The sequence below is a fragment of the Topomyia yanbarensis genome, chromosome 1 (assembly GCF_030247195.1).
Source record: "Topomyia yanbarensis strain Yona2022 chromosome 1, ASM3024719v1, whole genome shotgun sequence".
Classification (NCBI taxonomy): domain Eukaryota; kingdom Metazoa; phylum Arthropoda; class Insecta; order Diptera; family Culicidae; genus Topomyia; species Topomyia yanbarensis.
This window is the reverse complement of record NC_080670.1, coordinates 196,254,478-196,280,490: the sequence shown is the minus strand read 5'-3', so window position 1 is coordinate 196,280,490 and position 26,013 is coordinate 196,254,478. Positions and strand designations below refer to the sequence as shown.

General features: G+C 39.8%; 1 protein-coding gene across 11 annotated transcripts in view; it reads left to right on the top strand.

Moving 5' to 3' along the window:
- LOC131686631 (uncharacterized) overlaps positions 1-19,847 on the top strand; it is an 89,300-nt gene extending 69,453 nt beyond the window's left edge. For 3 of the 11 annotated variants that reach the window (XM_058970567.1, XM_058970562.1, XM_058970569.1), the window contains 5 exons: positions 3,120-3,369; positions 3,427-4,011; positions 4,104-4,476; positions 18,585-18,643; positions 19,545-19,847. In XM_058970567.1, coding sequence (XP_058826550.1) covers positions 4,398-4,476; positions 18,585-18,643; positions 19,545-19,832 — 426 coding nt within the window. In that variant the 5' untranslated portion in view covers positions 3,120-3,369; positions 3,427-4,011; positions 4,104-4,397 and the 3' untranslated portion in view covers positions 19,833-19,847. The remainder of the gene's footprint in view (positions 1-3,119; positions 3,370-3,426; positions 4,012-4,103; positions 4,477-18,584; positions 18,644-19,544) is intronic. The other 8 variants (XM_058970615.1, XM_058970565.1, XM_058970606.1 and 5 more) reach the window with 6 other exon arrangements.
- Positions 19,848-26,013: the final 6,166 nt, after the last annotated feature.

The window sequence follows — 26,013 nt, the reverse complement described above, 5'->3', positions numbered from 1 at the left end:
TCCGGAAGTACTTGCATCGGTTTGGACATGCTTCGTCACCCCTTTGCCCGGAGTGTGCGACTGTGCAGGAGACACCGGAACACGTGGTCTTCGAATGCCCTAGATTCGAAGAAGTTCGTAGGGGTATACCTGGTATGACAGTGGACAATATCGTCGAAGAAATGTGCCGTGACGAACATACCTGGGACGCTGTTAACAGAGTGGTCTCGAGCATACTCTCCGAGCTGCAGAGAAAGTGGCGAAGAGACCAACAAGAAGCCACAAATCTGGTTTCGAGAGAAATTCCTCCGCTGGGGAACTCTCCAGCTGTGTAGACTAGGTCCACCGCCGGGGACCTGTTGAGTAGTACGTGACGTAGCACCGATTTGGGTCGTCGGGGCGCCTGGGAACCGGACGTCAAGCTTCACCGGAATCGCTGAACCGACCTCGACGACCTCGACAACCGGGTAGCTCGTGAGTAGGCTAGATCCACCGCCGGGGATTAGACCGCGTCACAGAGCAAGCAGTGGGTCGTTGGGGCGCTGGTGAACCGGAAGTTACGCTCCACCCGGAATCGCCGGATAGACCTCAGCACCTACTGTATGGCCCGTTGAGTAGGCTAGGTCCACCGCCGGGGACTAGATCGAGTAGATCGGGACGACGCGGAGAGCTAAATGGCTCACAAAAACGAACATCGGAATCAGGAGAAATCTACCGCTCGGTTGCAGGAGAATAGGCTAGATCCATTGTTGGGGACTAGATTGAGTAGTTCGCGAACAAGTGAGGGCGGGAGCTGAATGACTCATCGGGAAAGTAGAGCGAATCGGAACAAGAGGAAGCCAAAGGGCTCAAGAAATTGTGGTGCTAAAACAAAAGAAGAATCGATATCGGGAGAACCTCCTTCGCCGGAGAACTCTCCATCGCCGTAAGCTAGATCCACCGCTGGGGACTAGACTGCGTAGACCACGACGAAATACCACCAGTCGCAGGTCGTCGGGGCATCAGCGAACCGGCCGCGCTGCTCCACCGGAATCGCCGAACTGACCTCGACATCTGGTTGGTTGGCTCGGTTTCGGGAGAACTTCTCTCGCCGGGGAATTCTCCGTCGGAGTAGGCTAGGTCCATCGTCGGGGACTAGACCGAGTAGTTCGCGAACAAGTCTGGTGCTCAACGAGTAAACGGCGCTGAATGGCGCGAGAAGGGAGTTACGGTGCTAACTGGCACAAGGGAGCCGAAGGGCTCGGTGAATTAGACAGTCTGAAGTTTGCCGCCCAGACTGTATTCGTAGGGGAGGAGTACTAAGCCTCGACTCACAGCCATCTTCCCGACTGCCATGCAGAACTTGCCAGTCTGTGTGGATGGTAGAGAATTGGTGGTGTGTAGAGGAGTGGGGCTGTAACCCTGCGGAAGAAACGAACTAGTACGTAGTTGAATTAGAGTGTGTGCTATGCACATAAAAAACCCTCCCCGAAGTAATGCCGTATGGTAGTGCCGGGGAGGAATCAGGTTCTGGGCAAGAGCAGTGGTTTTTTAGCGGGTCGGGTGATGGCAGCCCAAACCCCGTTCCCTGAGAAATTGGGGTTTTGTACATTTTCCCTCAGGTCTAGGGTTTTCCTGAAAAGTTTTTTACTGCTCTCTAAAAAAAAGGTAGAGCTAGAATTTTGGAAAAAATTACCGGATCAATATTTTTTGAGTGAATTCCCTCATAGTGTTATGTCTGTTAGTCTGTGTTGTAACGTTTGACGGTATTATGAGAAGAATTATGTGCGAAAATGTCTTTTCATGCCTAGCTAGTGTCATAACTGGCTCAACTGTCCTACGCTGTTGAATGAATCTCAAATTTCATCACAATCCACCTCAAGGCCCATTCATCATCATTCATTAATCGGATCTGATTCTATCACAACAACAACAACAACATATCATTGTATAATTTTGTAATGAGTTAGCTTCCTCAGAAACGACCCATTCAGATCCTGTATGAATTTCCATTTCAAAATTAAATATATTATTCATACAAACTAACCGTCACCGGCTGTCACCGAACCGCACAACACATACTCCACTAGCGAAAGCAGCATAATCTCATTCCAAGCACCAGAAATAAACTGTCGTCACATCCATTATAAGACTCTTCACAAGTCGTCTCTGATGCCCTAATCGCTTGAGCACTGCGAAACTCAACAAGCTACTTGCGTCTCCATTGAAACGTAAAATCCAATGGAGACGGTCGGTAACCTATACATATGTATGTGTATAGGATCGGATCCAACGATGATGACGTTTAATTTTCCTAACAGTAGGCTGCCTCTCCATAAACCATTCAGCCGATCGATGACATGGATGGGGTGATATGATGTGAGCGAGCAATTCGAAGTCAAACCTAATAAACAGATAATGCCCGATGGGGAGGAGGGGGTCTTGTGATAACGGATAATTAAGAAATAAACACTGGTTAACCCCCTCCATTCCTTAGCCGTTGTGGAGAGCTCTACGATCGAAGAATGCTATGAATATACTAACGCCCACTTGTTGTTCAAGTTGTTGGTTGGTTGACTAGCAACGCTCGAGAGAAAATGCACTCGGATCTAATGCAAGGGGAAGGCTCCGAATGGCAATAAAAAGCAGACGATGTAAATGGTATAATGAAGCTATAAACGAACTTGTTTTGCCATGGTTACCGCAGCTATCGATGTGGTCTGTGGTGTGGTCAGATTTTGCTGCGGAATTTAGCACCACTCCAACACCGCAGCGGTATGAAAGCGTGCCACATTCGGTAGTTGCTCTTTAATGACGCTCGGTGCTACTTATGTCGTTCGAAAAGTGCTAGCGAACGAGCTTCTAATAGCGTCTCGTCGTCTATTAAAAGGGGATCTGGATTGATGGCCACCAGAGCAAACTGGCTACTGACCGGGGCAGGTAACCTGTTAAGCCGATTAGTTACCTGATGTTAGCTGGCTATCCGGCGTGATTTTGTTGGCAGTTTGAGTGAAGTGTTTTATGGGTTTTACAAATAGAATGTAGTTGTCGCAAGGGGTACTTAACGGGAGGCTTTTCCGCCATGTTATATTTAGCAGCACCCACGCCAACTTTGACGATAATCAACTAACAATCATATTTGTGTTATCTTCTCATTTCAGATGTACACACACAAACGAATGGAGAACTAATTTCGATCGGGACGTTATCGACCGTGCTATCGCTATTATCTGAAACGGCCGCGGAGCGGTTGTTCAGTTCCAGAAAAACCAAACCTGAAAGCGATTGAAGGGGGGTTTGGAAAATAATAAGTGCCAATTGGCGTAACATTTTCCCAAGTGTGTGATGCCACAACGAATTGAATGCGAGCAGCACGGAAAGTCGCTGGTTGGAAAAATCTACAGTTCAATGGTTTAAAATGAATTCATTGATGACCTTCAAAATCCTATTGTTTTTTTTCTTTTTCAGTAGATTTCAAAGCATCTAGATTAATTCAAAATTATTAATTATAGTCGTTATTCGCTGGTTGGGCCGAACCCTCTGTCCAACCAATGAATTTAGCTCGCTAGTTGGGCCTTTTGACATATGCCAAAAACTCTTCAAAAAAAAATGTAAATTTAACTAGCGGAGGTCTATCCAAAAAGCGGTCTAGTTAAAAAGTGACCCACCAGCGAATAGCGAGTTTTCCAAAAAGTACAAATAAATGTTATAAGGATAACCCCAAAATTCCAACCGGAGACTTTCCGTGGACACATCCGCCTACAGAAAGATGATACTCCACCGATAGCAGCTATAATACCGGGATGGTGTTTATCGGATTGTGATTGGGGTGGGGGAAGGTCGGAAGCTTGTAGTTCCGGTTGGCAGGGTGTTGTGTCATATTTGTCGACAGTGCGTCAACGCTCTTTACTCGGTTGCACGGCTAGCGACGCGTCGGAACGGACGGAAGTGACGGGGGTTGTTTCCCGATAAAATCCATATGCTGTTCAAACGTGGTCTCGGCGTGACAGTGATTCGTAGTCGTGTATATGCAAATGTGATGAACCGTTTGTGGTAAAGTGAAAACACCGAAGGACACTTTCCCAGTCTACGCGCGAGGGGAAAATTCGTTTCGATTTCGATTTCAATCCTTTCAATTTCCACAGTTCCGACTCTGGCACAGTAAACGACCGTGAGTGAATCGGAAACAGAAACAAAGCTGATCAAACATTTACACTAGTAGGATAAAGAAAACAAATCATACAAACATCAGGCAGCCGAACGTTTGCTTTAGGCAGTGAAAAGGACAAAAAAGAACAAAAACAACATGGAACCAGCTGATTAAACGGCAGATAACAGGAAATACCGACACAGATCACATCACCTACACTGAAAATCCACGTCGCCGCCTGCTTGGTAAGGGCCCACGGAAACATAAAACGCTAACCAATTCGGCAAACATGTCACTCACGGTGCGAATCAACAAATTCCAGCTGTCGAAGCCGAAAAGCAACCTACTCGGTCGGGTCGAGTTTCGAGGTGAGTGGGTTTCTTTCTTTCGATCGAACTTTAGATTAGGTTAAGTTTGTGTAAAAGCGATATAGTTGACAGCTGACAGCAATTAGTTTGTTCACAGGTTTAATATAGTGTTCTTTCGTACGGCAATTCCTCACGTTTCTCTTGATTACGGTCAAGAGATTGACAGGTACGAAATACCCGGAAAACTTGCATGCAACAAATACTGCGTGCAAGCGTTAGACATCGTGCAATGCGAATTATGCTTGATAATAAAAAAATATTCACTTTCTAAATTAGCAAACGATACGAACGTGACGTTAGATAAATATAGAAAAAAATCCTCTTCGATCTGGACACACGACCTATTCATTAACTCCCCTAACATTAATTCTCCCTGTCGACAACGGACGAACTATCCTCCGTTCTAGTCAAGCAGTACTTTTCTCGATAGAGCAATTAATTATCGCATTAAACGGTAATTCAATTAGCCTTCTACTTACTTCGTTCGCTTTACGACGAGCATCGGGTACAGACTTTTAACGACCAGGTAGACTTTTCCGGAACGCTGTAGCGGACATAACGAAAATTACAACTCATTTATTTATTGATGGACCCCCCTTAACTGACAGGAGATGGTTTCAAGTAACCAAACTGAAGCATCTCGGGTTCGGGTCAAATACAAATTCTATTAGCGAGTTTGTTTCACGTTTCACTTGAGATTAAGCCCTCCGGAAGTCGAGTTAATGGCTTCTTAAACGAACACAGCTGCTAGTGGTTGAAAACGATTTCGTTTTAGTTTATGAACGGCGTGCACTCGCTGCACCAACGTAACTACCGGAAAGTGAAACGTAAGTCTGACATTAAAAAAATATGCTCAATAAACTAGTCTCATAAAAATGAACGGTGATTTTCAGAGCGTCAATCTTTTCCATAGAAATTATCCTCATTGAGTCAAGGTTTAAAGTTAGAAAAGTTTTGATTTATTTCGACTAGGATTTTGAAAAGCAACGAATTATCGAATTGAGTTGATGACAGAGTCAAAATCAGCCAAAGTAATGAAATACACTTAGAAATCCCAGTAAAAATGTTTCGACAATCATCGAGATTCAAAATTTTGTGGTGACTAGCAAAAAGTAAATTTTGTAGATTTCGTTCGATTCAAGTTCGTTAAACATTTGTTAAAACCACGACCGAATGATTGCCTACGCACCCGTTCGCTGTTTAGCTAACCGATGATTAGGCGATTTCTACTGTGCATTAGAAAATATATACCGCACATTCATTTTTGCCTTATACACTGTTGTGTGGGAATAATCATGCTGCTGGTTAGTTGGGTAGCAGCAAAATAAAATGAACCAAATCTCATTTTTTTACACACGTTCAAAAATTTTAATTATATTAGTACTGCGACCGAATAACGCCAAAAATAAGTAATCCCGTTCCGAACAGCGGAAGTAACTAACGGACAAATTTGTATGCTTCTTTTCGGATGGTTTTTAAATGTTTCGTGTCCCATTCGTCAGTAACTGACACCAACTTGCGCTGTCAGTTAGACTATATATTCAAACTAACACAAAATTGGCGCCAGGCAATGAAACGGTTAGCTATATTCGCCGCTACAGAATATGGAACCAGACAATCTCCGTGCATTTGAACAGGGTAGGACAATGTAAGAACGAATTTAAAGAGGGATCCTTCCCAAAATAGAGAAAATTGGCTGCAGCTTGTTCGGCAAAAAATAATTGGAAAGCGGCAATTTAAAAATCCGCCCCCAGAAGCTGAAACGGGTCTGTAATCAACCGATTCGTGTTTTGTTTTCGATTCGATCTGAAATTGGCCGGATCAGGTGTAGCTCGTTGGCGCTTCGAATCGCGTTCGTGTGTAAGATGCCAGTCAGAGTGAAGCGACATACCATTTTAAGTAGAAGTCATGATTACCAGTTTCAGTTTCACTTCAATTTTTGATTTTGGATTTTTTGGTTCCAAGCTAGCTAAAATGTATGGTTCAGTTAGAATGGGGAAGCCTTTTTTGTTTTAGTGCCACTAGAGAAAGAATGGTCCCTATTATGACGGCTGATTGTTTTGTTTCCAGCTGTTTTCGAAATAGATCGGAAACATAGGACAAGAAAGAAAAGTTATGATGATTTGTTGCATCAGCTACTCAGGTCCAGACGGCGCTGCAGGCGCTAAGTGGAACGAGCGGGTGCATTTTTTCGCGACTTGCTTGACATATGTACTTTAATGGCAAAGTTATGACGAAAAACCATACTTTTCTCTAGATATTTCAACCTACTAACACGTAACTCAACAGGAAAAACTACTTGCTAAACGAATTACTTCATTTTCCTGTTGAATATGCTGTATAAAGGGCGAACACGAAATTATTGTGACACATTGAACAGGGCATAACTTTTTTACCATTGAGTAAAAATCAACCAAATTTTGCACACTTTCTCATTGATGTGTATTGTTTACATGCTGTCAAACTCGAAGTCGTGTTTTTCGATTCAACGAAAATGAAGGTGAACCAACGCGAGTCAAGAGAACAAATTCTTTCCAAACACCTGGAATTTCTTGACCTGTCGCACCGGCAGTTGGGAAAAATGTTGAACATTCACCATTCAACCGTCTCCACAGTGTTGAAGCGGTTCCAGGAGCGGTTGACGTTGAACCACGGCAAAGGAGCGGGAAGAAAACCGGGACCGGAGAACAAAAAGACGGAGGGAAAGGTGAAGCGGATGATTAAAGCAAATCCCAACGTCTCAAGCTGTGATTTGGCTAAAAAGATCGGCATGTCGCAGAGCTACCTCCAGAATGCAAAGAAGAGAGCTGGACTACATACATACAATGTACAGAACTTCCGAAACCGCGATGAGCGGCAACAATCAACGGCTAAAACTCGGGCACGGAAGCTCTACGAGAAGATGCTGACAAAATATGGCTGCTGTGTGATGGACGACGAAACGTATATAAAAGCCGATTTTAAGCAAATTCCGGGGTTGGAGTTTTTCACCGGCAAGAGCAAGTTCTATGTGGACGACAAATTTAAGAAGAAGAAAATGTCGAAGTTCGCCTCCAAATATCTCATTTGGCAGGCCATCTGCTCTTGCGGACTGAGGAGTGAGCCTTTCGTGACAAACGGCACAGTAAATGGCGAGATCTACAAATCTGAGTGCCTCGCGAAGCGCCTTTTGGCGTTCTTGCAGCAGCACGACGAAGCTCCGCTATTTTGGCCAGATTTGGCATCATGCCACTATTCTAAAAGTGTCCTGGAGTGGTATGAGGTCAATTCTGTCCATTTTGTTGCAAAGGACATGAATCCGCCAAACTGTCCGGAGCTGCGCCCGGTGGAGCAGTACTGGGCAATGATGAAGCGGGAACTTCGGAGGAGCAAGAAGACAGTCAAAAACGAGAAGGACAGGTTAAGAAAATGGGAAAAAACTGAGAAACTGGTACCGGATGACACTGTAAAGACTTTGATGGAGGGCATCAAGCGAAAATGCGTTCAATTTTACACTCAAGGCTCTATCGATTAACCATTCTTTTGATTTTTGAAGTAAATATATGTATAAAACTACCCTAAAATATTGGTTGGATTTTAAACATTATAAGAAAATTGGCATGACATTTTCGGTGTCGCAATAATTTCCTGTTCGCCCTTCATCACTGAAAAATTTTGAAAAATATTGGACGTTAACGACAACACGTCCAAGCGATTCGCCAGTGCTGCCACTTCTCCCATTTCATAATATAATTTCATAATAAGTGCACATGGTCAAAAAATGAGTTGTCTTCGATTATTCAGTTTTGAGTTCGGGACAAAAATGTCAAATTTGAGTACTTTTTATGCAAAGACCAAATACGAAAAATAACAATAATTATTTTAAAACAACACATGAGAAACTTACCTTTTAATTTTCTTAATGACGCTTCGTCGATTCTTTTGCTGTTAAATAAACATTTGAACAAGGGGTGAGTTGCTTAACATAAATCGAATTGTGCTCATAAACAAATAGCTTGTGTGCCTCAGTGTGCCACATATTGTGGTAACGAGTGAAATGATCGTGTATTACTGTGAATCGTAATCTTATATCGTGTTATCGTAAGAAATACCGTGTGTATGGTACATTATTCTAAGCGACTCACCCCTTTGAATGATTTCCAATTTTTTGTTGACGTCACACTTCGTGCACCAGTAAGTTTTCTTTTTTCACTCAAACGCTTGATAATTTAAAGTTTACTCAAGAGTTAAGTTAATTCTGCTCAAATCGATACTCATTTTTTGACAGTTTGCCCTAGTTTTTGAAATTGAGTAGTTGTACGCAAGTAACCTGGGTTCAATTTCCAACCCAGCACATAAGGTTAGAGATTTTTCAAAAATAGATTTCTCTAACACGACAAAGAGGCGAATGACCCTAAGGTTAAAACCTCTATAATCGAAATAAAAAAATTGAGTAGTGGAAACTCAAATTTTGAGTAAGTTTGAATGAGCATGTGGTTGGAATAATAGCAATAATCGAGCAAAAATCTAGATCGTACATTCCTGGCAGGATCCTGACTAGAACGAGCAGCACCGGCCGTTGTTTCGCCGCTTTTGTTGGTGTGTGCATTCCCAATCAAAAAGGGAAAGTTGCTGGCTAACGGAAATTATTTGCAAACTCGGATGCGCTACTTACCCGTCAATTTGTCGGAAAATTAAGGGCAAATGGGGGGCGATTCCAAATGCAACATTTGGGCGATTTTTCGCCTGCTTTTTTGCTAAATAAAATGCACTAGACAAACAAAATACAAGCGAGAACACGCGAATCGTTAAAAAATAGTTTAAAGCTTAAGCCATATTAAAAAACGCGAAAAACAACCAAGTCCATTTAGGCCGTCAGAAATTTGTCTAAGTATTGAAATTGACCTTAAGTCGCATCCACAAATTGCATTTGCTCCTAGGGGCAATTGTCACAGGCGAGTAGAGTCAAACGTTAAAGTGTTTGAATCGCCTGACCATGTTCGTCCGCCTTTTTACTGGGTTCCCACACAGTAAACGGTAAGCCACGGCGGATAGCCAAGAACAAAGATTCAATAGCCTACCACTCGTCAGCGTGCATTTAAACTCGCTTATCCGCCTTTTGGGTTCACTGGGTTTATTTTCTGCCACCCGCTTGAAAATCTGGCAGCCAGCAGATATCCGGCAGCTGTCAAAATTTTTAAAATGGCGCTACTAAAAGCTACCCACTGAGAAGGCCAAAAATTATTTCAAAATCGTTCAAATCACAAGAAAAGCCAGAACGGGTCCTGCCAGTGCGTGCTTGGTAGAAATCTGGCAGGAAAAACCGTTAATAACCGTAAGGCGAAAAATTTTGCTAGAAACGGTTGTTGCATTTGAGCCCGCAGACCCCCAGAAATTTTATTTCGCTGCCGGCTATCTGGTGGGAAATCGGTTAAACGACGCTGCTCACTTTTGGCCAGAATCCAACCAGGAATGTACGGTCAGGATTTCTGTACGCTTCCTGCCACAACTTTGTTAGATGAGGAATTGCCGGGATCTTTGCACGGTTTATTTCCGAGTTACGCCAGGGTTTTGCTCGATTCCTGTCAAAATTTGCCAGAAAACGGGAGCACGCTCATTCATAAAAACTCAAATTTGAGTTGCCAGCCACTCGATTTCATAAAAAATGCTCGTAGTCGAAAAATAAGTTCGCCTCGTTTACTCAGTTTTGAGTTTCGGATGCAAATGTCAAATTTACTCAAAAAGCAAATGCGGAAAATAATCATTCCGTATCTTTTATATAGCAACCAAGAATCTCACCGGCACTTCAAATATCATTTACCTGAACATTCAGGCGCTGGCAATTCCTGGAAATATAATCCGAGACCCACCAGTTGAGTTATATCCACTCAAATAAAAACTCATTTTTTGACATATTGTTACTAATTTTCAAATTGAGTGTTCTGGACTCAAATTTTGAGTAGTTTTGAATGAGCGTGAGCGAAGCCGAGTTCGCCCTAGCTCAGGTAACTCGACAGGTTGCGCGCAGAAATCTGATAGGGCTGCTAAACCAAGACTGACAGAAATCCAGCAGAACTGTCTCTTGGTGACTGATAATTTCAAGAAAATCGGACTTGTCAGGTAGGCCTAGCAAAGGCCCGGCAGGAAAAACCAAAACAGAACCGTTAATAGCTGTAAGGTAATTTTTTTCTGCCAGAAATGGTTGTTGCATTTCTGCAGAGCCCTGCTAGCAAGACCCCCAGAAATTCTGTCAGACATATCTTTTCGCTGCCGGCAACCTGAAGGTAATGCTGATTTCCTCCTCACTCGTCCTGTTCCCCTTTAATTTCAACGCGAAATCGGAGCGAAGTCCTCCACGTTACAGTACAGTTCCACCGACCAATGGTATAGTGGGTCTCCTGGTGGTCGTTATGTGTGTACTAGTGAGCAATTCATTTTATCCATTAGTGACGGAATGTGCTAATGGAACCTTCATTACATCCTGCTTCTCCAAGGTTTCCAACAAGCTGTAACCCTACTCCACGACCCAAACGTTAAAATCTCCTATTACAACCGGCGATCGTCCGACTAACGAGTCGGTTGATACATCCAGCATCCAATTGTACTGCTATGGTGCTCTTTTTGGGGAGCATAACAGCTACATACGAATACACCATTGATCATGGCGATCGCGAAACCTTCGTGTGTGCTATCCACCACCTCATGGACAGGGAAGCAGCCCATCACTTTGATTTCTGTCATCTCTGCACTATCCACCACCCTATTACCGTTACCTGTAGGGTTTTGCCACTACGTGAGATTCACTTGCGTGCATAACCACAAGAACACACATTACTCTTCTTCTGTCCTCCACGGAACTACATAAAAGTATAACTTCGGGGGCAGGGATTTCATTGTGCTTTCATATCACCTTTTACTCACAAGTTTTCCACAATTAACTCAAAGCCACACTTGATCCATTCATTTGGCTCCCCATTTTCCTCTTGCTTTCCGTCAATCTCTCCATCTATTACGTCGTTTTAATCCTCTGCGTACTTGAACCATTCATTTCACTCGGATATTCTCCAGCGGAAAATTATAGCAAACTATTTAGCTCCTGATTCCATGAGCCATATTTAGCTCCGATTTCCGTGAGCCATTTAGCTCCGAGTTCCATCGGATAGTCCTCGGAGGTGAACTCACCTTACTCCGACTGAGAGTTCCCTGGTGGCGGAATTTCTCCCTATACCGAGACTCGTTTCCTTGAGCGGTGGCGAGATTTCTCGCGGCACCGTTTAGTGAGTCAATTAACCGCCCCGGAGGTGGACCTAGCCTCCTCAACAGGTATACCGGTAGGGGTCGAGGTCTGTCGCCAATTTTCACTACAAGTAACTTATAAAATATTTTCAGAAGGTAACTTTTACAAAAGGAACTTCGAGAATTTTATTTAAAACGTTAGGAACATTTTTGACGAACATATTTAATTTTGCAATGCATAAAATATTTCGGTGGGTGTTTTTGTTTTGTTTTTTTTTTGGACGAGTCATAAATTACGTAACGCAAAAATTGTCCAAAATTGACTCCACCCATGTAACAAATTGTCACAAATTTCTTTATCCCTCCCTCCCCTATTGCGTAACAAATTCCTTGAAAAAAATATTTTTTCTTCGGTCAAAACATCTCACGTAACGATCTCCTCCTCCCCCTATCTCACAACATGTCATAACTTGTCGAACCCCCTCCCCCCCTAAAAGCGTTGCGTAATTTATGAAAGGTCTCTTTGCAGTTGAACTGGAAAATCCAATCAAAAAGGGCAAGTTGCTGGCAAACCTATTTTCCAACTCGGATGGGCTACTTTCCCTTCAATTTTCCGACAAATTGGAGGCAAATAGGAGGCGATCTCAAATGCAACATTTGGGCGATTTGCCGCCATTATTTTTAGCCGCTCTACATGCCCTTAAATCGCCCCCAAGTCGCCCACAAAATACGCCATTTATTCGCCCCAAATCGCCTATTTAGAAGTTGCAAACAATAATTATTTTAGGATTTGCTATGGAATAACAATAATGCCACATATTGTTTATATTACATTCTAACGCATTTTATTTTGAAAATGGGCTCCTTATATAACTGAAATCATATATTAAATTCCCCAAAAAAACCCTTATATCAGTGATTTTCAACCTGGGTTCCGCGGACCCCTAGGGGGCCATGAAGTCGTTGCTGGGGGTCCGCGAAGAACAATTTTTTCCGAGTAAATATTGAAATTTCAGGTCTTGTTCCTTACAGACTGGAAATAACATTTTGATAGCGTACAAAATCGATGTTTATCCGTGGGGGTCCGCGGCAACCCAGAGTGATTTCTAAGGGGTCCGTGGTACTAAACAGGTTGAGAACCACTGCCTAATATTATAGATCACTTACCATAGTCTCATGCTCATTTAGTGTAAATTAAACATTTGAAATACGATGGAGAACACACAAATTGTCTTAAAACTAAAGCGAGCTGAAGTCAAACATGAACCGCCATGTTGGCGAAAAACGAAAAATAACCAAATCCATTTCAGCCGCTAGCAAATTTGTCTATGTGTTGAAATCGCCTTCCAATCGCATTCGCATTGTTCTTAGAGCTAATTAGCACAGGCGAGTAGAGTCAAACGTCAAAGTATTTAAATCGCTTGGCAATGTCCGTCCGCCCTTTTTTGACTGGGTAGACAAGGTAGACCGTACACAATTATTTATTTATGCAACAACAAAAATTAACAACACTGAAAAATATACACAAGCTGGACTCAGTGACCAAATCGACGATATTGAGACCCCAGATGTTAGAGGTCACAGCTTACGGGGTTGCGTCCTACTGTCACGCAGAACTTCCGGTGCATCGTGGTTATTGTCCGTGGTGGTCCTACGCACTCGGACCACGACACGAAAAGCGGATGCATCACATCAGCATTATAGAGTGCTTCACTTCTTCCCAAACTGCGATACGATTGAGTCCCGAACTGACTAGGATAATACCGTCTTTTTACAATTTGGGTTTCAGTCACGACATTGGAAGTAGATCACGTCTGGGCAGTTTGGAAAACGTTTCTATTGAAAATTTAGGTAGAAGTAGTTTAGAGTGTATTGTTTACACTGTATTTTTATCGCCGTCAGTTTTTCGAAAATTTGAAAAACCCGAAAACCAACGTCGCGAATTGATTTTGCGCAAGCACCTGGAAAATCTTCAACTCTCATCGGGACATTGGTAAACAACTCGAAATGGTGCAATCAACGGTGAGTCGTGTGATTAAACGGTACTACCAAACTGTGAGCACCGAACGGAAGGAACGTTTAAGAGAAATAAAGGGCGAACACGAAATTATTGCGACACCGAAAATGTCATGCCAATTTTCTTATAATGTTTAAAATCAAACCAAAATTTTAAAGTAGTTTTGTACATATATTTACTTCAAAAATCAAAAGAAAAGGTAATCGATGGAGCCTTGAGTGTAAAATTGAACGCATTTTCGCTTGATGCCCTCCATCAAAGTCTTTACAGTGTCATCCGGTACCAGTTTCTCAGTTTTTTCCATTTTCTTAACATGTCCTTCTCGTCTTTGACTGTCTTCTTGCTCTTCCGGAGTTCCCGCTTCATCATTGCCAAGTACTGCTCCACCGGACGCAGCTTCGGACAGTTTGGCGGATTCATGCCTTTGGAACAAAATGGACAGAATTCGCCTCATACCACTCCAGCACACTTTTAGAATAGTGTCATGACGCCAAATCTGGCCAAAATAGCGGAGCTTCGTCGTGCTGCTGCAAGAACGGCAAAAGGCGCTTCTCGAGGCACTCAGATTTGTAGATCTTGCCATTTACTGTGCCCTTTGTCACGAAAGGCTCACTCCTCAGTCCGCAAGAGCAGATGGCCTGCCAAATGAGATATTTGGAGGCGAACTTCGACATTTTCTTCTTCTTAAATTTGTCGTCCACATAGAACTTGCTCTTGCCGGCGAAAAACTCTAACCCCGGAATTTGCTTAAAATCGGCTTTTATATAAGTTTCGTCGTCCATCACACAGCAGCCATATTTTGTCAGCATCTTCTCGTAGAGCTTCCGTGCCCGAGTTTTAGCCGTCGATTGTTGCCGCTTATCGCGGTGCGGGAAGTTCTGTACCTTGTATGTATGTAGTCCAGCTCTCTTCTTTGCATTCTGGACGTAGCTCTGCGACATGCTGATCTTTTTAGCTAAATCACGGCTTGAGACGTTGGGATTTGCTTTAATCATCCGCTTCACCTTTCCCTCCGCCTTTTTGCTCTCCGGTCCTGGTTTTCTTCCAGCTCCTTTGCCGTGGTCCAACGTCAACCGCTCCTGGAACCGCTTCAACACCCTGGAGACGGTTGAATGGTGAATGTTCAACATTTTACCCAACTGCCGGTGCGACAGGTCAGGAAATTCCAGGTGTTTGGAAAGAATTTGTTCTCTCGACTCGCGTTGGTCTTCATTTTCGTTGAATTGAAAAACTTGACTTCGAGTTTGACAGCATGTAAACAATACACATCAATGAGAAAGTGTGCAAAATTTGGTTGATTTTTACCCAATGGTAAAAAAGTTATGCCCTGTTGAATGTGTCGCAATAATTTCGTGTTCGCCCTTTACCAATGCTTCGGTCAGAGATGTTGAATCTGTCCAGGTCTTTCGTTCAAAGTTGAATCTATCCAAGTCTTTCGTTCAGAAATCCAAGGACCGGGAGGGACTGCATCCGTACAAAGTATAGCTTCCGGGGCTACTGTTCTTTACCGCCTAGCACAAATTTGATTTTCCGGAGAAAGTAAGCGGAAACTTTCAAAGTTTGCCAATAAATACATGATTTGGCAAGCGCTCTGCTCATGTGGCAAACGAAGTGCGCCGTTCGTGACTGTAAACAGGGAGATCTACCTCAAGGAGTAACTACAGAAGCGTCAGCTTAAATTAGTCGAATCTCTAAATTTTAAAAGTACTCAGTAGTACTGGGTGTCATTCCGATCATATTTCCTCCAACTTGATACAATATTAACACGTTCGTTGTGCTGCAATAAAACAGTTCTACTTAAGTACCACGAAATATGGTTGGGATGTGGATATCGCTTCGGTTATTGAGGTTCAGTGCCTTTTTAAAGGGAGAGGTAGAAATATCGTGTACGTAAAGTTCCATCATAAGGTGCTAAAATGAGTTCCAAGAACTTTCATTTTAGATGCAATCCATTTATATTTCCAAGAAATTTCCCTCATTAAAATCATGCTAATCACACTCTTCTTATTCAACGAATTTTTGCCTTTAATCTCTATTCGTCGACATCAGAGAAACATTTGATGAAATTCACGCCTTGCATCTTCCACACAGCCCCAGCCAATCGCTAACGCTCTTGACTGATTGACTGGGCATGTTTGAATGGTCGAAGTTTTTCCCAGAAGTAGCCATTAAAGCAATCTTCTAGATGGTTCTCATATTCTTGACACCCTTCTCCGCCTACTATCTGACGAACTAAAACGGAAGTGGAACGAAAAACCCCTTCTTCTTATAAAACTTGAATCACGTGTGCCGCTGGCATAAGCGAACCTTTTAGGGGACATAAAACATTGAGACTGCCCCCTACTGGTTAAAAAAACACACACACACACACAGAAAAATGCAATCCAGTTTACAGTGCACTGGCAAGGCTTTTTACGCGAATGCAAGACGGAAAAAAAACTGCATCTCAACTTAAGCGAAAGCAAAGACGGCGGGCGTGCTCAAGTTATTATGCCAGCAAACAGACCCCGGTCCCAATCTGGGATCACTGTGCCAAGAAAAGTGCCAAGGCAAGCTCCTTGGTTCGAAAGGGAAAACAAAACTTAGAGCTGCGCAAGAATGGGGGAAACCTAATCACCAGCGTGAGATAATGATCAATTTGTCCTCTAACAAGCGACCGACGAAGCTTGCCGTGGATCGAGCCCTGTGGATTTTTTCACACATTCACGTACACCGACACACACACATGATGATGTGAGAAATTTTTTATTCAATTTCGAGTGCAACTAATTTGATTTAATAAACGTGCGGAAAACGTGCAAAGCTTAATAGATAACGACGAGAGCATGGGTGAAGATGCTACTTACCCGAACCATGCTTTTATGTCGATTCAAGCGATAAATTTAATGCCGAAGGGGTGTTTACACTGAAGTCCGGGTTTAATTCTACGGTAACGTAAGGGTGGTAGTACTTTATGTCCATTAAAATTACGTTGAATGAAGAACGCTTATAGACGGACTTCGTTCTATATAACTTTAACTATGTCCTGTTAGCTAATGGGCTGGCGTATCGTCCTAAATATTCCTTAACCGATTTCGAAAGATTCCGAGTGAAGAAAAACAAACAAAAGTTTCAATAACGTATCGCTCGCCAGCATCTATTCGAACCTGCCTAGTCGCCAATTCGTTTACTGGGGACTCCGGCTAGGTACACTAGCGTCGCCTGCTGGGATCTAGTTGAAAGTCAATTGAGTTTCACCATACCCAGTAAAGAAAAGGCAGCTGGGCGGGTTAAACTGAATGCTGGTAATCGGTAGGCTATTGAAACTTTGTTCTAGGCGTAATTTGCTGTTCACTGTAAAAGTAGCGTGGGTAATGACTGGGTTTTGTTCGTATTCAGACGCAGCCAGTTTCGGACGTAGTTTGATCAGGAATCAATTGTTGCATTTGAACCGAAATTCTAATTCGTATTTCGTAAGATGTTTCACTCATCCAGTTTATTTTCCTATTCCAACCGGATTGGATTTGATGGATAGTAATGCTTATGTCCGAATCTACAATGTTGCTGTATGTTGTTAACAAACAGATTTCATTCTGACGAGATCTAAATACGCCCTTCATGTCTAATATTCTCAAACACAGCCACATCCAGCTCGATTACAAATTGAGAAATGATTGAAACAAATTGTCCTTCATTTCCCATATGCTTCTGTGGTTAATCCCACACACGCACACACTTCCTTCATCTGCCGGGCCGACCGGTAATGGATTGCTGCCAGAATGAATTGCGATCTTATTAACAGGAGCTATTTTCTGAACCGGCTGACCGTTGTTCCTTTTCTTGGGGGCCTATAACTCTGTAAGGAACGGACTAACCAAACGAAAGCATTATTTGACAGCTCGGTTTATCCCTTCCCTCCTTACTCGTGAGAGTGATTTATTGACCGGGAAATGTAAAAGCAATCCGCTTACTCACAGATTGTTTTTACCCCCAACAAAGATCGGGCTAATCGCTTCGGGAGCAAGCAGCTTTCACAACAGATTGCAAGATAAAAGTAAAGGTCACATCAGCTGCTGGCTACAGGAAAAAAAAAAATAAATATGGGATTATGTATGCTTCAGAAGTTTGCAAAGTGGAAAAGTGTTGAGTTTGATGTTCAATGCTGATGAAATTTTAATTGCAAAGGTGAGAGAATTTTAATCAACACCGTCGTCGTCTAGTTTGAAAACTAAAATTAGAGTTAAACAAAGTCCCGCACAATTATTTTACCAAAGTTCAATTTCACCATCTGTAGAAGGTGGGCCAAGCATAAAATTAACATAAAAGCAAATGAATTTGCGGCATTTAATTTGAAGTGCAAATTAAGCGTGACGTGAGTACGGGTACAGCAGGACGCCCACTTGAGGCTAAGTTGGAATGTTTCAAGGCTTCGAGCGAATTCCACGGCGTCAAAGGAGGTGGAAAAGTTTTCGCCAAATTGCTTCGCTACAAACTTGGTTAGGTCCTCGATTCGAACAGCTGCTGGAACGCATGACGAGAATGGAGGTATTTAAAATAATGTTTTTACCACAATTCGTGCGTAATGTTTTGCTGGAACACAACGGATCTGTCTATGGAACAAACGTTGAGAAACGTAGCTGTGTGGAAAATATAATTTGTTAGAAAATATTCAAAAACGAGAAATTTTCCAGCGAATTCCTGACAAAACCGCCTGTACGGACGTTAATCTGTATAACAATACCTACATTTAGCGGTAACGACTGGATTAGTAATTTAGTAACGGAAATAGAAAAAAGAACATTATAACAAAACATTTATTTCAGTAAAAACATTTATTCAACACTTTCCATGTTTATAAAGATAAATCTAATGATCCCATCGCATACTATTTTTTCAGGTGTTGCGCATACCACCACAGAGCTGAACTGTAGTACAGAGTTTGTTGATGTAAATCAGGTAAGTAAACCCATTGACCATTGTCTGAAATGCCTTAACCTCAAAAATTTGACAAGTGCTGGTCCTTTTTTTTACAGTTTGGACTTAACAATTTTGGATTCCATTAAAATAAGCTTAGTGCTAACAATTAATTCTCAATAAATTTTCCCGCAAAACTACTTACCGATTCAGATAACACTAGAAGTAATTGATAAACAGATAACTAATTCACTTATTAGATCTTTCATATACATTTTTCCACAGCGGGGAATAGCACAATTTAATTGTAAGGCATTTTAGAAAACATTTATACTTCCAAAAACATGATTCCCAATATATTTCAAGTGCTTCCCAATGTATCATTTTTGAATTACGAATAATCTCTAAGTTCAAAATGTAATCAACAGGACCACAACCTGTCACATTTAATGCATGACGTCACTGTGCAGTGACCAATTTACTCGAATGTACCCCTTAAGGGCAAAAATAATATCGTGAAATTAATCATAAGAGACAGCAGGTAATTATTGTTCGATCCTAAATCGTTTTTCTTCGAAATTCATTTCGAACTCGAATTGACCTGAAACTAATTTCAACTACTCGCCGCCAAGCGGTGCTAGTTTAGCGGTCTGCAATATAGACGCTTAGTAGATAGACTAGCAGAAGTAAAATACAAGTACAGTCATGATTCGCTGGTGAAATATTTTTTTAAACTAGATTGCTTTTTAGTTGTCCATCAAAAAGGGACGCCAATTTCGCTGAACATTACTCAAATGTCCAGCTACTTTCTTTTATAATCGACCGAGGTTTGACCAATACAGTACATACCTTTTTAAGCAAAGAGCACGCCTACATTACCGACATTAGATCGTCAATTTTTCTTCTATTTTATAACACCCCCACTTACTCGATTCCGTTCCAGAGTTTCATCTGGCCCCTGGCCCGCCCAGCCGACGTAGATGAGGCGGTGGTTGTGGAGCTGCGACAGCAGACGACCAAAATCCTGCTCAAAACCGGCATCGGTGGTTCGGCGACGAGTCGCGGGGGCAGCCGGGGTACAATCACCAGCAGCACGAAAATCATCGGCCGGTTCGTGCTGCTAATGCAAGGTCAGTTGCTACTTATGCTGTCACCTAAATTTAAGCAAACTATTGTAGTTTATAGGCTAATTTCAGCCCTTGATTTTAAACAATTATTTTTTGGGTTTTGACGTGAGTGCCAATACCTTATTCAATACTTACTTGGTGGTGTGCAATGGGGAAAACAGATCGAAATGGTGAGTTTAACGTATACAATTGTGGAAAAAATTTCCTCCAGGGGCAGGATTCGAATCTGCAACCCATGGGACTCCGGCCCAATGCACAAAATATGCTGGATATGATAACGCCCCAGGAAGAACACATGATTATCGCATTGGCGACAGGGAGCGCACCACTGCCTCTAGAGAAAGAGAGAGGATGAAAGAAAGAAAGAGAGATCACACAATGTCCAAAGCACATGTTGAGCCATCAACGAATTCTAAATTCCACGGCTACAGTCAGTAGTGATGATAGTATGGTAGAAAGCAACAACCAAAACGGACGGAATGACCCTCAAGCGTTATCAAACGACACTGAAAATGCTCCTCGGCGGTGAAAAACAATCTCCACATGCGCTGGTAAATTAAGGGCGAAGAATTCTGCGGGCATACATTAAATAAAAAATATTAAGTATTTATTGTAAATATTTATGCCACACGGCTCCGTTAAAGTCACTGATCGAGTCTGGTCAAATGAACGAATTGCGAAAAAACCTCCAGGTTACATACCCAAAACACCAGAGATTTTGTTCGTTGCAAGAGGAGCATACATCATCTCATCAGTAGCTGACAGACCTTCTTGACTGCCAGATAGAAACAGAATACTATCTGCTACTGACGAGACAAAAGAAAAGAGAATGAAAAGACGATGAAAAACAGGAATCTTTGAAACAAAAAAAGACAAACTAGAAAAGTAAATACAGTTTACCGTGCAACTTAAAACATAAAACATAAAACATAAAACATAAAACATAAAACATAAAACATAAAACATAAAACATAAAACATAAAACATAAAACATAAAACATAAAACATAAAACATAAAACATAAAACATAAAACATAAAACATAAAACATAAAACATAAAACATAAAACATAAAACATAAAACATAAAACATAAAACATAAAACATAAAACAAAACATAAAACATAAAACATAAAACATAAAACATAAAACATAAAACATAAAACATAAAACATAAAACATAAAACATAAAACATAAAACATAAAACATAAAACATAAAACATAAAACATAAAACATAAAACATAAAACATAAAACATAAAACATAAAACATAAAACATAAAACATAAAACATAAAACATAAAACATAAAACATAAAACATAAAACATAAAACATAAAACATAAAACATAAAACATAAAACATAAAACATAAAACATAAAACATAAAACATAAAACATAAAACATAAAACATATAACATAAAACATAAAACATAAAACATAAAACATAAAACATAAAACAAAACATAAAACAAAGAACACGAAAAATATAAAAAAAACCTGAAAAATGTATTTTAAATGAAAAACATTAAAAAAACATGAAAAACAAAAAAACGCAATAAAACGTAAAAAAAACATGAAAAACATTAAAAATATGAAAAACATGAACATAAAAAACGTAATGAACAGTGATGAGAATTTCCATTTTCAAATGCCAACTTTCTGTTCAATCCAACCCCCACCACGGTTCAAATTCAAAGCCTCCCTTAATCATTCACCTTCAAGATGGCGGAATTTTCATGGCTAAACTGTACGTCTTCATTTCAAATTGAAACTTTGTGTTCTCAAGCTTACATGAACAGTAATAAGTTTTCTCATTTTCCAGGCTGTTTGAATGAATGATGCCAGCAACTTCGAATTCAACATAGTAGGATATGCTTTGAGATTTGTTCCTCCTTCAAGTTCGAAACAACCTATTGAAAATTTGCAGCTCAGACAAGCACAAAAGACGTAAAAAACATAAAAAGGATGTAAAATATGAAAAACGAAAAACGTAACAAAAAACTTGAAAAACAAAAAAAGCATAAAAAACATGAAATTCGCGAAAGGCATGAAAAAACATGGAGAAAACAAAATTCAAAAAAGCATGAAAACAATAAAAAAAACATGGTAGCCATAAAAACATGAATAGCAAGAAAAAACATAAAAAATGTACGATCATGAAAAACAAAAAAATAACATGAAAAGCATAAAAAACAGAGCATAAAAACGTGAAAAACACAAAGAGCATGAAATGCATAAAAACATGGAAAAAGTGAAAGACAAAAAAAACAAGCATGAAAAGCAAAAAACGCGAAAGCTATGAAAAACATTACGAACATGAAAAAACATAGAAACAGTAAAGTCATTTAAAACACGAAAAAAGCGAAAAAACATGAAGAACACGAATACCATAAAACATAAAAAATACGAAAAAACACAAAATAGCATAAAAATATGAAAAGCATCCAAAACATGAAAAACCTGATAACCATAAAAAGCAAAAAAACGAAAAAACATTAAAAGCATGAAAAGTAACACGAACAACATAAAAACTTGGAAAACAAAGAAAATGAAAATCAAAAAAGCATGAAAAAGCTAAAAAACAAACGACGTGAAAAACATGAGTAACATAAAAACATGAATAACATAAAATTATTTATGATAACAAAGAATTTTAACAACATCAAAAACACGAAAAACATAAAAAAACACAAAAGGCATGAAAAACAAGAAAAAAGGCATGAAAAATATAAAAAGCAAAGAACACGAAAATCATCAAAAACATGAAAAACGTGGTAACCATGAAAAGCAACAAAAAACGTAAAAAACACAAAAACCTTAAAAAATGAAAGGTATAAAAAACATTAATAACATGAAAAGTAACGCGAAAAACATGAAAAATGAAGAACAATAAAAAGCATGAAAAAACTAAAAATATGAAAACATAAATAACATAAAAACATGAAAAGCACGAAAAACATACAAACATGAAAAACGTGAAAAACAAATAAAAACATGAAAAGCATAAAAACATGAAAAAATTGAAACCAAAAAAACAAAAGGCATCAAAACCTTGTAGAATATTAAAAATATGAAAACACATAAAAAACAACAAAAAATGTGTTATACGTGAATGTGAAAAACGCAAAAAAATGTAGAAAACGCGAAAAGCATGAAAACATGAATATCAAAAAAAACATGAAGAACAAGAAAAGATGAAAAACGCGAAAGAAACAAAAAACATGACAAACATAGAGAATATGAAAAACAAAAAGAGCATGAAAAACATGAACATAAAAACCATAGAAACACAAAAATATTAAAAAGCATAAAAAAAGATGGAAAATTCTATTCTATTCTATTCTAACCCTTACACAGCCAGTATTGAAAAGCATCCTGGAAAACACTGCAGTTATTCTTTAGTGTTTTTCTTGTCAACATTAATATTTGAAGCATATTATAATATGTCGCAAATATTAAAACGGCCAAGCCTACTGTGCAGAGTTGTGTTTGAAGATGTTTCAATATTATACGGCAATTGAATTATTCACTTAATGAACAATTCAACCAACGAATCGTTTTGAAACTTGAATGAGGAAGAAACGAGGATAACCGTACCGACCGTTTCAGATTATAGGGGGTTAGGATAAAACTTTGGGAGTGACTTGGCTAAGAAGGTTAATGTCACTCCTTTGGTCCTTTGGGATAGGACAGAGGTATTTACACCTTGCCCTGGCTAAAGAGCCTAGGTTAAAGCGCCTTTACTCGCTCTGGGAATATTAGCAATAACTACATAATTCCTCAGAATTAGGAAGTCATTGCAAATATTGTTATCTTCTGACCAGAGACACCAAACTACGTACCCTAATCTGTGTGATATTTATTGCCTGCAACAATGCTACTGCTGCTGCTGAAAAACTGAAAAGTGATCTAGGAAGTATGAGTTCTTGGCTAAAATTTATTGATTGAGAAAAACCCAATGAACAGTGATTGGATTAATTTTAAATTGGATTATAATGTGTTAGAACGTGTCAGTGAAAGTAAATAAATAAATAAACTCTTACAAAGGAATCAAGGGCAAATGAGGAAGGAGATATACAAAATACAACTGACTCTGAGATGGACAAGTCATTGTTCTTTCCGGTGCCATAACGTACGCTATTTAAACATGGTATCAATATAAAAAGTCGTAAATAATAAAAACGGTACAGATACTTAGCAATATTAGTGGTCCATTTCGATACGAAAGTTTATTCGAAACGACTGTTTCCCATCCGCCATTAACGGGGTAATCGAAACACTGAAGTAATCCTACCGGATCTTTTGAAGTTCCTGTTCCAGCTTGAGTGAAATCTGTTACCTCTTCCAGAAAGATTAAACAAATAATCCTTCATCATAACCTCTTCCAGAAAGATTAAACAAATAATTCTTCATCACGATGAAATTTAGCACTCAACTTTTCGCAAATGAGCCTTTTAAAAATTCTTCTTAAGCTACGGTTTAAAAAATCTTCTAAAATTGTGACAGCCTCAAAATTTTTACAACCGCTTGAGGCAAAGCCTACTTTTCCTCATTAAAAAAAACATGGAAACGCGTAAAGCATAACAACGTGAGAAACACGACGAACAGGAAAAACACATAAACATGAAAAACATGGAGAATATGAAAAACTAAACAATCATGAAAAATATGAAAACGTCAAAAACATGAAATATATGAAAAACATGAAAATCATTAAAACACAATATAATGAAGAGTCCCTATCATAATACAATTTTCATTTTATTGTAATATTCTTATGCTGTCGTATTTCGCCGAAAGATAGAATCAGGGAAGAATAAATTCGTTCACCTGCCACCTGCAAAAATGATTCAATTAAAACTTAGTAACACTCGCGACAGTCGGCTGTCCGGAGTTTAAGTTACATTTTCTACAAACCGAGCATTTCCGAATTAATTCAGCAAACACTAAAACAATCAAATTCTCGGCGGCCGGCTGCTCAGAGCAACAAACAAACGATAATACTTCTGAAAGTTGCATAGATAGTATCACTTATCAAGCTGAATCCAGATTTATGTAGCGTTTTACCTCATCCCACTAACAAGAACTCCTTCCCGTGGCAAACCTGAAGATGCAGAGGTATACACGGACTTCATAACAACGTTTGCTACACTAACATTCCTTTCCTTCCTCGATGACTGTAAGGACGTGGCCGGCGCCTTTATCGGCATTTCAAAGTATAGAACTCTCGAGACTTGCACATTGAGGATGGATAGTTACTCCCAGGCCCCATTCGTTGATTCTCTGTGCAATTTCGCTTGTTCTGGTCAATCACGGAGTAGCAACTACGAATTGTACGGTCATCATGCTCATGCTCATGATCATGCAAAAACACAACAAATATGAAGAACTTGAAAAACATTTTTCTTGTAGCGTTCTGTTCTCAGTGCTCATAGGTACCTACTATGTTTAGAAGTCGTGTGACTCCCAGCGCACAGTGGGACCAATCCAAAAAAGGTGGGACAAAACCTATTTGAGGCCTTAGATGTCATTTTAGAACCAGCATTTCTTCGTAGGATATGTTCACAATATTATTCTGCAACTTTTTAAATAGAATATTTTGTTGTTGGACTAAAGAAGAGTACCCGAGCAAAAAAATTTTTTTCAAAAATTTTTTTTAGAGGGTCGATGTCTTCGACAAAGTTGTAGAATATTATGTTTTGAATAACTTCTTCTAAGATACCAGACATCAGACCTCAAATTTGAGGCAAAATTGTTGTTTTTTGAAAATATGATCAAAAAATCAGTTTTTCGATATTTTCATGCTAAAAACCTTAATTGATTAATTTAATATGTTCTACAAACTTGCAGGTAACACTAAAATACAACTTTTTGTCGAAGGAACTAATAACCTAAAATCAATATTTTGGCTTCTAAAACTATTTTTCATATGAATTTACTCTATTTTCATCTAAGATTTCTGTTTTTAGGTGCACTTTTGTGCAGCCAAACTTTGGCTATTCCGATACTCTATTATTCGTAGAATAAAATTAATACTACATAGAAACAGGATATAGTTGGACGCATTGTTTGGGTGACCATTCATGTACGATGGTTTATAACATAAAATGTGCTTATATTATTTTTAATTTATATACATTATTAGCTATTAACAAAATCTTATATTTTGCCCACACTTACAAGCACGTAGAACATATTGAGTTGATCAATTAAGGTTACAATATGGAAAAGTGAAAAAATAATATAAATTTTGAATTTAAACTGCCAAAGAACAACGATTTCGG